The sequence below is a fragment of the Kryptolebias marmoratus genome, linkage group LG17 (assembly GCF_001649575.2).
Source record: "Kryptolebias marmoratus isolate JLee-2015 linkage group LG17, ASM164957v2, whole genome shotgun sequence".
In the NCBI taxonomy this organism is placed as follows: Eukaryota; Metazoa; Chordata; class Actinopteri; order Cyprinodontiformes; family Rivulidae; genus Kryptolebias; species Kryptolebias marmoratus.
In genome coordinates this window covers 11,861,228-11,873,235 of record NC_051446.1, presented here as the reverse complement: position 1 = coordinate 11,873,235, position 12,008 = coordinate 11,861,228, and the positions used below count along the sequence as shown (strand labels likewise).

The window sequence follows — 12,008 nt, the reverse complement described above, 5'->3', positions numbered from 1 at the left end:
AGGGTGGATTGATGGATGGATGGATGGATGGATGGATGGATGGATGGATGGATGGATGGATGGATGGATGGATAGATGGATGGATAGATGGATGGATAGATGGATGCCTGCCTCTGCAGGATGGTTGACGTCAGACGTAAAAAAACAAGGACTTTATCCCCTTCAAGCCTCACCTCCTCGTTCAATGTGTTCCTGACATCTAGTGTTGAGCTGCAGCAACAACACACCCTGTGGGTTCTTCTTTCGGCCCCGTCGCTCCTTTAAAACAGTCCAATTTATTAGCTTGTTTTCTTGTTTTGTTTTCTACCTACGAGCCCGGTGGCTACAGAAACATCCAGAGTGCTATGAAACACACAAACAAAACAAAACAAAACAAAAAAAGGCGGCTTGATGATGGCTCCTCATCGAGCTTTATGGGAAATTAAGAGTTTACCTTCTTATCTGCACGCGCATACAGGATTACAGCCTGTGGAGCTGTAGTTCAACACAAACAAACATGTGCTGTGTGTGAACAGAGGGCAAACATCACCTGATATGACCTGCACATTACTTCATTTTTATGTGTCTGTTAGCAAAATATCACACGAACCTCTGGACGGATTTTACTGAAACTCTCAGAAAGTAAATATTGGACGTACATCTACAACTGATTAACTTTTGCACCCTTTGGAGTTAGTCCAATTCAAGATAGTGGCCTAAGGTCGCTATCAAGATGAGCGACCAACTCGGTCAGTTTTACAGATGTTGAGCTAAAATTGGATGTGGTAGTAGCTGAGAGTCATTCACAACACACACTATGAGCGTGAGATCCCTTTATATATAATAAGTTTGGCCAAAATGTGTACAACTCTATCGTTTCTGAGTAAGATGGTGCGTTCTTTCAATTAGCAAAATTAATTCAATCTAAAATAAGAACTGAATTATTATTAAAGTGTCTGTGTGCACTGTTTTTAAAGCCTTCAAAAAGGTTTAAAGCTGCATTAAGAAAAAATATCCTTGAAATTATTTAAACTGTTTTCGGGTTGAAAATTTCTTTTAATCAACAGAATTTCATCTGTTAAAAAGTGTAAACAGTGTTCCTCGGCTCCTCGCAACCTGAAGGCTTCATTATTTAATTATTTATTTTTTTAAGAAAGATACGCAACAGCTTTGTTTATTTTGAGCAGATAAAAAAAATGAAAGCCTGGCCAAAAACATTCTTGACGTTTTCTCAACGCGCTGGAGTCCAAATGGTTCATCGAATACACAAGGTTGTGTAAATAACGCTCTGATCGCGACTCGAGTGTCCTCCACGTCAAGAGTCAAACGAGCCGAGTTGACGTACTGCTGCTACTCAAATGGAGTACTATCAGTTTGTTATACCCCAAAAAAACACGAAAAAAAAAAGGTCGACGGGATATAAAACGCGTCCGCTTGCTCCTCAGATCACGTTTCGCCTGATAAGCACCGCCATAAAAACCGCCCTCGCTCACGGTGATTCAAAGGTCAGAGTTCTGTGGTCTGATAAACAAATGAGAGAGAGAGAGATGGGACGAGCCACTGACGCCAGATAAAAAGATAAAAACACCAAAATACATTTTAAGGGACAGAAATCATCTGCTAAAAAGCACTCTTTAAAAACAAACAAACAAGTAAATCCAGCTCTTTGGAAGCTAAGAAGTTACTGGTGTGGTCAAAGCTTTGCACACTAACCCATGTGACAGAGAGGGAGTAAAAAGTACATGTACTACTACTACTGCTAGTACTATTACTACTACTAATAGTAATAAGAACAAGTTTATGTAAGAAGTGCTAAGAGAACAAAAGTTTAAAAAAAGGTTAAAGTTGCTGCCCAGGGGCTCATCGAGTCGCCACGGTAACCACGCCCCTGTGTCCGTTACTCCCTGACTGATGAGTCAATGAGAGGCAGACAAAACGACGGCCTGAAAAATAAGCCTCAAACAACCAGTTTGTATTTTACAGAGGAGATTCGACCAGTTAGACAAAACCTCTACGCTGGCGGTTTTAAAGGAGAATGGAGAAAGTAAAGATTAAACCAAAAAAAAAAAAAACTATATTTTGATGTGTGAACCAATCCAAATGAAGGGTTTCGGCGCCCTTAAAAATGCATTTTACAGGACAAGAAAACCCAGTAATGTTCAATGACCATGCTATAATCTCAACCCTTTTTTGCATATTTTCAAGATCTCCGAAACACTGGGATATAATGTTCGTAACCATGATCAAATTTGCACACAATAATTGGGAGGAAAAAACCAAAATACCAGTTTAACATGTTATTCCACAAGGGGATCCATGAGTCAGTTTAATGATTTCAAATGTGATGCTCATGTGGTTGTTTCTTTCTATACTCAAACGGCGTTCTTTGAACATGCTAAACATTTCTAACTACTCAATCAGAGTCTAGCAGAGGTACGTGAGTGAAACGGCTTTGTGTGTCAGGGAAATGTTGGATTGTTTGGAGGGTTTAATGCTGCCATCTTTCTTGGAATAACTGTGAAAAGAGTCAAATGAGATGACGTCCCTGGGCTCCTGCTTCCCCTCCTTCTGCCTTTCACTTTGCCCAAATGCTCCATTTGATGCCGGGCGCTGTTCATTGTCCTGCACACAGTCCGGGCTCATGGCATTTGCATGTCATACAGTCACTCATTTGCTTAGGTGGACTGTTTCCCTTGTTTAAATAACACCATCCATCCTGGCGCCTGTGTTGGACCTGGCTGCGCGGATGTTTCTCCCGATCCGACTTGCGACGAGGGGTTCAGCCGTTTGAGGCCTTTTCAGTGCATCCGTTCTCGAATTCGGAAGAGCTTGGATCCCGGGCTTGAGCTTCAGCTTCGCCGTCTCGGCTCGGGGACTCAGCCGACCCCTCCTGTTGGAAACTCGGTGGGGATCTCGCACCGGGATGGAGGCCGCAGACGAGGACGGGGTGTTCCTTCACACTTTGAGGTCAATGCCGAGCACGAGCCTGAGCTCAGGCGGGAGTTCGGAGCCTGGACAGGACGGCCCTGAAACGGGGGCGAGCGAGCCGCCAACAGGAGGGCCCCCAACTCTGGCCCAGATTGAGTTCCGAATCCAGCAGCTGAACAACAGGCGCCTCCTTTTGCAGGAGATCCAACGGCACATAAAGAAGGAGGAACAAGACAGTGGAGAAGCCCCACAGAAAGGTGAGTCAGTCATTTCATTTGGGTATCGGTTAAACAATAGACTATGGACGTTATTCCAGTCTTCTATGGAGACATTCTGCTCAAACATCTTCCATAAGTCGTGTAAAAATAACCAATGAGTTCATAGATTTAGGTAAGGTCAGGAAGAAGGTCGGCTCCTGACTCAGGTCTGTTTAAAGCCCCTTGTTGGCTGGACATGGATACTGGCCTTCTAGAAAGTCGCGGCCTTCTTGCGCTACTTTCAGGGCACTGTGCAAAGAAACAGCAACAAGTCCAAGTGATCTCGAACTACATGGAGTCCAATTAAGTTCAAACAAATCCCGATTCGGCCTGTCAAAGAGTTGTCTATCCAAGGAAACCCGAGAGATTACGTCAAATCTTCGCATCAGCTGACTTGCCCACCCCTGAGCGCGAGGCGGTGGGCAACGGTGGATGCAGTATCGCTACGGTTAGGTTGTTTGTGGGAGCAGGACAGAAAAAGCGTTTCTTTCCCTGATCATTGCACCAGACGCAGGACATCTCGAGTCACCTAAGGATGCAGTCAGGGGGTCCTGATTCGTCCACACGCCGTGCACAACACAAAGTAAGACCCAAGTGGTCCGGTTTTGACCTGATCTCGAGTTGAGTGCGCCTTCTGTTGAGGGGAGCTCACTGGAGTAAAGCCTCACGAACTTCAGACCCCTAGCCTTGACATCTAAGGCTAACCTTAACCTCTGACCCCTGGCTCTGTACAAACCTAACTTTAGACAGGGACACAGAAATACATGGGTGCACAGCGGTAAGCGTAAGTGTACGAAATGCCAGGTACAGGCCATGAAAGTAGGTATCGACCCGCACCCAAGTAACGTTCCTATACAGCTCTAGTCCTGCTACTTCTTTTGTCTGCCGGACAGCATAGTTCAGCTCAGCCTTTTTCAGGTATTAAAAGAACAGCGCGTTTGATTTTTCTCCGACTTTGCGTCTCCCAGCGGAGGTCAGCGACGAAGCGAACGAGCTGAAGTCCATCCAGCGGGAGATGCAGGAGCTGCGGGCGAAAAAGCAGGAGCTGCAGAACACAGGAGCAGGCGTCAAAGAGTACACTAATGGAGGCGGGTTTGCTTTTCTTATCACCTAATATATATATTTATTTATTTTTTATCTCTAAAGAGCTCGTCGGAATAATTTGTGTTTGTAAAAATCAGATTACCAGGAGCAGCTCTGCTGTTATAAAGAGACCCCCCGTGGAGGGGTCTACATGCTGCCTCCTCCTCTGCCGGACCAGGAAGTTACAGCCAAGCCACAGATGGACTCGGGCAGCATCGCTCCAGGTGCGCTGCGCCTGTGTGAAGGTGACTTGGCCCCCTTCGAATGTTTTCCATAGTCTGATTGTTGTGTCTCTCTCATTTTAAAAAAAAAAAAAAATTTCTCCCACTTTGGCGAAGTGGAGTCTTTGTGCCGGACAGCAGGAGTCACAAAGTGCCCGTCCTGTGAAGAGGTGGTCGTCACGGAAACCCACAGTGCGAGGGGCGAGGCGGTGTGGATATTGTGCTTCTTGTGCTCCATCATGGGGTGAGTAGCTGCTGCAGAGGTACACTTTCTCAAATATTCTCTTTGGGAAAAACAATCTCATGAAGCATTTGTAGCTAAATATGTTTCAGGAAGGTTTCCAGCTGTCCTGACCTTGTGACCAACATGTTGTTGTTAAAAGTCTGTGAAAAGATTAGTATCTTACCTGTTGTAGATAGCTGTTTGAACCGCCTCAGACTGGAGGAATAAAGTTCTATTCTGACGGCTCGTCGGCTCGTTTTCAAAACAGCTCCGATCTCAAACAATTTGTGCCAACGCTATTTTAATGAACTTTTAGGTTCAGATTAGACGTTTGACACATAGCCCTGTGGTTTGATGGTGAGCACAAAGCTGTTGCGCTTAGACTGCAGCTCAGGATGTTTCCAGCAAAGACTTCATGATATTCCTGCCAAAATCTAGACATCCAATTGAAACTCAGAAGTGGACTGAAGACATCTTAAAGTTTTATACCCTTTTATGCAAATACATATATATATACTAAACAAACCTTAATAATAATAATAATAATAATATAAATAAATTTAACAAAATGCAGCTATTCCATTGTCCGTAAAAGAAAGAGAAAGACGGAAGGTTTCTTTTGTTATTGAGAACTGAAGCCACAAGATCCAGTTTACAAGCTGTGTTTTTGGAACCAGAGTCTGCTCACTACTGATGTGGGGCTTTAAGTCCCGCCTCCTAACAACTAAAGAGTGAATATTAGAGCATACAGCAGCAAGGCAAGAACTACTGAATGGGAACAAACGAGCATCAACACCTGGAAAAATGATCTGAGTATTTTAATTTTTTTTTTACCGAGGGCAATGTTCATTTAGGTGGAGGGGGCGGGACTTAAACTTTTACTGAAATCAGCCTATAGGGTTCCGTTCCCACATTAACTTCTGGGTTTCTATTGGATGTCTAGTTTTTGGCAGGAATATCATGAAGTCTTTGGCCTCTAAGTGCAACAGCTAAATGTGTAATCTGAAACGAAAAATAGAAAAAAAGCATTTGCACGAATTGTTTGCAATTGGAGCTGTTTAAAAAAATGAGCCGACAAGCCGTTAGCTCATCAATACAGTCAGAATGAAGCTATTTCTCCAAACTGTTGCGTTCGAAAAACTATCTATGACAGGTAAGATACTAATTGTTCATAACAGAATGTTTTACAGAAGCCTACACAAAAAACACCTGATCTATCTCCTCATGTAAAATGAGTGTTGACCAGCGTCATTCTTCGTCCTCATCTGTTCCATCTGTTCCACTCCAGCTGCGTGGCGGGCTGCTGTCTGGTCCCATTCTGCCTGAAGCGCCTCAGGAACATCCACCATCGGTGCCCCCAGTGTCAGACCAACATCCACACCCACCGCCCCCTCTGACACGCTGACACCAAGGGCACCATGTTCACTTTGAAGGATCATTACCCGAGTTGGGTTTTCAGACTTTAACCTGAGAAGATACTCTGCAGAGATGTGTATATATACACACACACACACATACATACATACATACATATATATATATATATATATATATATATATATATACTTTTTTGTTAGCTCTGCTGTAAATACTTCCTCTTTAAGAAAGTGGGGTGATAATGGAAGCCATGTTTGGACTCACAGTTCTACCTCCGTTCGGGCACCTGATGGAAATTGTCATTCATACCTTATCTGCTTTTTTAGTCTCTTTTAGTCAAATGCGTTGAATGGTTGGGGTTGGGAACTTTCTACATTCTATAACACTGTAATCCTAAAATACTTTATAGGAAATGTATTGTTTATTAGAGTGCCATAGGGCAAAGTTTACCACATCTTTTGCATAAGCATTCAGTTTGTGTGTGTGTGTTTCCTGATCGAATAAAAAGCAAAGTCAAAATGGAGCCAGTTGTGTTGGACGTCAGAAAGCGTTCTGCCATTTTGTAGTATGGGGAAACTGAAGAAAAGTTAGGAACAAGTGACATCTTATCTGTAATAGATGGCTTTTTGAGCAGCCTCAGTTTGAAGAAACAGAGTTCAAGTCCAACAGGATCCTTGAGCCAACAGCTAATCTGAGCACAGCTAAGGTCAAAGTGGTCTGCCCACCATCTTTAAAACAGCTCCAGTCTACAAAATTTCCCTCTAATTGATGCAAATGCCGTTTTATAAACCTTTAAATTGCATAAAATATTGCATTACGTGGTTCTTTGCGTGGATTCTGTGGTAATTTGCAAGCGCTAATAGCAGCAGCAGCTAGCTAGCTGCAGCACATCTGTGGCACCATTTCTGATCAAATATCTGCTTATTGCAATACTAAAGGTGGTGAAAAGGCTTATAAAAATTGTGTTTGTATCAGCTGGTAAAAATTTTAAAGATTAGAGTTGTTTGTAAGGGGCAAAATCCAATTTGGAAGGTGGTCCGCGTGCAAACTAGCTATTGTTAGCTTGTAAATTCTGTTTGCTTTATTACTAATAATCACATGTAAATAACCATGTAATGCAGAGCAAAGGTTTACAAAATAGTGTTTGCATCAAACATTATGAAATATTGAAGACTGGAGCAGTTTTAAGACAGCAGCAGTCCACTTTGGTCCTGTTCAAGCTAGCCGTTAGCTTGTCCGTCCTGCCAGAGTTCAACGCTCTTCGAACAACAGGTAAGATATTAGTTCTTCACACGGAAGAGGATTTGTTCCAAGTTTTTTTTGCTTCTGTAGTCTCCGTTATGTGAGAGAGGGAGAGGGGGGGAAAATAAAAACAGAAACAAATGCCTGTCTGTATGCAAACACGGATCCAGACGCTGTCAAGTCTAACAAAGAGCCGATTGAAACGCGCCACAAACACAAATGCGACAATTTTCTTTCTAGCTTAGTTTTTATTTAGGCAAACGAAGTGGGCGGCAAAAAGTAAAAAAAACAACGACTCTGCTGAACTCTTTCCACAGTACATCAAATTTTATTGACACGTAAAAGCGTACGGTACTTTATATACATCTGTGAAAGTATTTACAAAAACCGAGAGCCCACGGATGGTACACATGTAGAAAAATATGCATCCACATCTATAGAAATATGTACACAATGTGCAAAACATATGGCGTTACGGACGAGAGGCATGGCGTGGGCGACGCGGACAGATGGGAGACTCGGGCTGCTGCACGAGCCGAGAAAGTCCTTCCCGGCGTTCCTTCGCCGTCCCGTCTGCTGCCGAGACGAGTCGAGGCCGTCTCGGCAGAGAACCCCAGGAGCCCCGCGTGGAGCCGCTCAGATATGAAGTGCCACACTACTCTAGTAAAGGCTCTTACATGGGAAAAGAAAGGAAAAAAAAAAAAACAAAGAAAAAGGTCAAGGCAGGATTTGACGCGCAGTACGGTGCACGGAGGGAAGGGCGGCTCTTATTGCTTTTATCTGCCCTCGTGGCCCGCCAGCGACCGGCAGGCCAAGCGGCCGTCACCCGAAATCCCCCCTTCCCCCCCCCCCATCTGAGTGGAGCTTTACTGCGGCCGAAAGCTTCGTCGTGTGTCGAATACGGACCCAACATATACACATAGAAGTCTTGAACGGTTGTCACATGAGCGTCATTTTTAAATCATACATAAAAAAAAAAAACATGATACTTAACAAAACAGCAATGTGTTCCACCTTCTTGGTGGCGTCAGAATGTCAGGCTGGACTGGAGAAGACAGGAAATAAAAGACTAAAACCAGGTGAACCCAGAGGCTGACCTCTGACCTCACTCTGAGGAAAATACAATAATAGTTTGTTTGTTTTTTTTTCAAAGAAAATGTGTGCAGTGTTTAGCATTAATACTCCACGTGGTCAAACGTTGAGATGAAGACAATAAACGCACCAGCAGAAGCAGAAAAATAACAAAAAAATAAAACAAAATCAAAACAAACGCTCCTCTGAAGTGACAATGCTGGAGAGGCATCGCCCTCTAGTGGCCGTGGACGTAACTGCAGGAGGAAGTGGTTAAAACGAATGTTTCTGACTAGAACTAAAATAAAAAATAAAATAAAGGAGCATATTTCCAAAGTGCCAAAGTGGTGAACTGTAACAACTCCACAGGAAGAGTCACAGGAGACATTCCACCTTTAACTTCACTGATAAATTCAAACATCCAGTGGAATAAGATTAAAGGTACTCATTGCAAAGCATGAAACCAAACATTAAGGTTCTCCTGATGGGGCAGCTTGAAAGCGTTTCCTCCAGTAGTTTTCCAAATATACTGACATATAGTTCGGAAATGCGGGTACACACTCAGTGTAAACAAAGCACGTGGGAGTCATGTGACCTTTATTAGGCTGGCTGTGGTTTGTGTACCTAAACAAATATTGATATAATTAACTATCGATATGAGAATGATATTGTGCAGATTTTGTTTCTTACTTCTTGTTTTTTTTTTTAGTCTGGTCTTCATGACTTTGCAGGGAGTAGCTTTAAATAAAACAAATAATAAAGAAAAGAAATCGAGCCCCTCTTTAAACGGCCAATGAACGAGCGAAGCAAACGCAGGCGGACAGCCGGCAGAAGCCTTTTGGAGAGGAGTGAGCGGGAAGCGAGCACATTTCTTTTTTTTTTCCCCCTCTTTTGTTTTGTTTTCAGCCGAGAAAGAGTTCGAAAGAGCCGGAGAGCATAAACACGGAACAGTCGTGCACACGAGGAGGCGCGGACATGCAGGACGCGGGAAGACAAATCCACACTTGAGCCACACGGTAACATGCTTGCTTCTCACACACACACACACACACACAGAGGAAATGATGTCCATCTACAGGCTCCTGCAGCCGATAAGTTACACTGGAATTCTGATTTCTCCTAGGAGTCGTTGGTCACTTCGTATCGCACCCGCAGAGCGAAACAACTTTTTATATTTTACTGGAATGGCTGCTGGCTCGCCACGCAGCGTTTTCCCCACAAAGTGCAGCGAACTGTGCGACAGCCGGATATAAAGCTCATCGAAGACGCCGTCAGTCACTGATATGACTCGCAGCACTCTTATTGACATCTGAATGACTTATAAACTGATTATTTGCTCCCTTTTATATTGTTTCTTTTGTCAGTTTATGAGTCAGAAGAAGAAAAAACAAAACAAAAACAAAGCTGCCAAACTTTAAGTAAAGTCTGTTTTTTTTTTGTTCGTTTTCAAAAGTACATTCAAACGAAGGAACTTGGACAACTGCAGAACTGGCAAACGCCGTGATGCTGATTACAATCGGCGAGATTCTCATGCATCACCTCGGATATGCAGCGTTCACATTTTATTGTTCCGAGGCGTATTTTCCGTCAGATTTTTCTGCCTCTTTGTTTTAGTGCATAGCTCTCGCTGACGGAGGAGCCCCCCGTCTTCCCCGCCCTCCCCTATTGGATCGACGCAGGCACGAGGAAAAGGAGCGCATCCGACGCCGTCGTGTCAGGTCGGTGTGCGGCAGACCGGGCCGGGGGCGCACGGAGGACTCTTTTGCCTCCTTTAAAAAAAAAAACAAACTAAAACTTGGCGACGGACTGAGCTCGTGTGGCTTCGGCGAGATGACCGTTTCTCAAAGCACTTACCGGTTTTATCTACGCTTTTTCAGGGGACGTGGGCACTGTCCGAGTCTGTGCTGAGGTCCACAAACACCAACGTGCCTCTAAGTTGGAAAAAAAAAAATACAGTTCGACTCTTGATTGAGTCACCAGTGACCCGTAAAGCCAGCATCTCACTGGGCTGCGACTGTCGGTGAGCGGCGGTTTTGTCGCTTGAATTTTGAACACGTGACGTTTGCGCCACAGCTTTGCTCTCAGATTAGCCCCGCGGGCGTCTCGGACCCTTCTCGGTTTAGTTTCCGTAACCCTAGAGCAGCAGAGGTGTGTTTTGACGCCGGAGCCGTCCTCATGACGACAACGTCCAAGTCTAAAATCCGAGCGGCCCTAATCTAGCTATTTTTCTTTCAAAATGGTAAACGCTGGGGTTCTAGAAGACATTTTCCCGTCGTCCTGCAATTCTGAGTCGCCAGCTAGTCTCAGCCCGAAGCCATACGGTCCCGTCTAAAGCTGGTATCTCGCTGGGCCGCGACTGCAGGCGACAAATCGTGAGCAGGATTCACAAGAGACTCTAAGGAGGGTTCCACTTTCCTTGTTTCAGTCCCCAATCTTGTGTTGCAACCCGCCTTAAATCCCTCTAGATTTAGTTTAGGGACTCTAGAGGACTACAGCTGTGCATCCTCCTCAATATGTATGTAAATTTGCGCCTAAAAATCGCAGTTTTAAGTGAAAATTTGCATATTTTCACACAACTGACTGTCTCGAACAGTCGCAGCCCCAGTTAGATCCTACAGGATCTGCTCGAAGAATAAAAAAAAAAAAAACCCTTCTCACTGAAAGCCGAAGCAGCGAAGCCTCCAGGAGAACTAATCAGGCTTATTATCAGTCGTTAATACAACTCAGGCTGTCAGTGAGGGAAATCTATTAGTGTGGTTTAAAGACTATTTACAAACAGTCTCCTGTTGGCTCTGTCTCCTTGGCTCTGGAAAGAATCGATAAAGTCCTGACATCAGTCTGCTCTGTTGTCACCTCAGAGTAGATGTTGTTCCCGGCAGTCCCACCATCGCCGTATTTAAAGCTGTGCAAACTCTCGAGCTTGTGCAAACCCCGGCGCCTCTCTCTGTCGTCCCGTAGGAACATTACAGATGTTAAAGAGTGCCGTGTCGCAGAAAAAGCTAAAATGCCGTGATTTTACCCCGTTCGCAGCCCCCCCCGTCCCCCTCCCCTCTCCCGCCTCCCGCCTCTTCCCTCCCGTCACTCCCAGTGCAGCTGCAGGTCCTGCGTGTCCAGGAAGTCCGTCGGCATCCCCAGCGGCGTGAGCGGAGCCCCCGCGGGTCCCGGCGGCATGGTGAGGTCCAGCCATTCCATGTTGTCCAGCGCCGGGTCGGCCAGGCCCATGCCGAGCGAGGAGGGGGCCAGGGACGGGTCGCAGAACGACAGCTCCGACGTGTCCATGGGCGAGTAGGGCTGCTGCTCCTCCAGCTGCGCCTGCAGCTCCTCCATCAGGCCCTGCGTGCGCGGGTCCAACAGGTGCGGCGAGCCGGCCAGGGTCCCCTCCAGGAAGGCCTCCAGCTGGTTGTCCGTGCCCAGGGGGGAGAGCCCCGGCAGGGTGGGGGCGATGGCGGGGCTCAGCGTGGGCGGGGGGGCGACCTGGACCTGCGGAGGCGGCCTGGACAGGGCGGTGTTGACAGGAAGAATGGTGATGTTGGCAGTGACTGGGAGGGTCTTACTCAGGGAGGCTTGGGGGTCCTGCTGGATGAATGGAGTGATTTCTGTGTGTGTGTGTGGGGGGGGGGGGGGGGG

The 12,008-nt window shown here is 45.6% G+C and overlaps 1 protein-coding gene and 1 long non-coding RNA gene across 3 annotated transcripts in view; one reads left to right on the top strand and one right to left on the bottom strand.

The window, feature by feature from the left end:
- Positions 1 to 839: 839 nt before the first annotated feature.
- Positions 840 to 6,192, top strand: LOC112450514. Its single transcript, XR_005234280.1, has 4 exons — positions 840 to 3,164; positions 4,133 to 4,492; positions 4,586 to 4,712; positions 5,980 to 6,192. It is a non-coding gene; the product is annotated as an uncharacterized LOC112450514 (long non-coding RNA).
- Positions 6,193 to 11,435: 5,243 nt separating this feature from the next.
- The window catches only part of mrtfba (myocardin related transcription factor Ba), a 21,197-nt gene continuing 20,624 nt past the window's right edge, over positions 11,436 to 12,008 (bottom strand). For both annotated transcript variants that reach the window (XM_017416057.3, XM_017416058.3), the window contains exon 16: positions 11,436 to 11,977. In XM_017416057.3, coding sequence (XP_017271546.1) covers positions 11,460 to 11,977 — 518 coding nt within the window. In that variant the 3' untranslated portion in view covers positions 11,436 to 11,459. The remainder of the gene's footprint in view (positions 11,978 to 12,008) is intronic.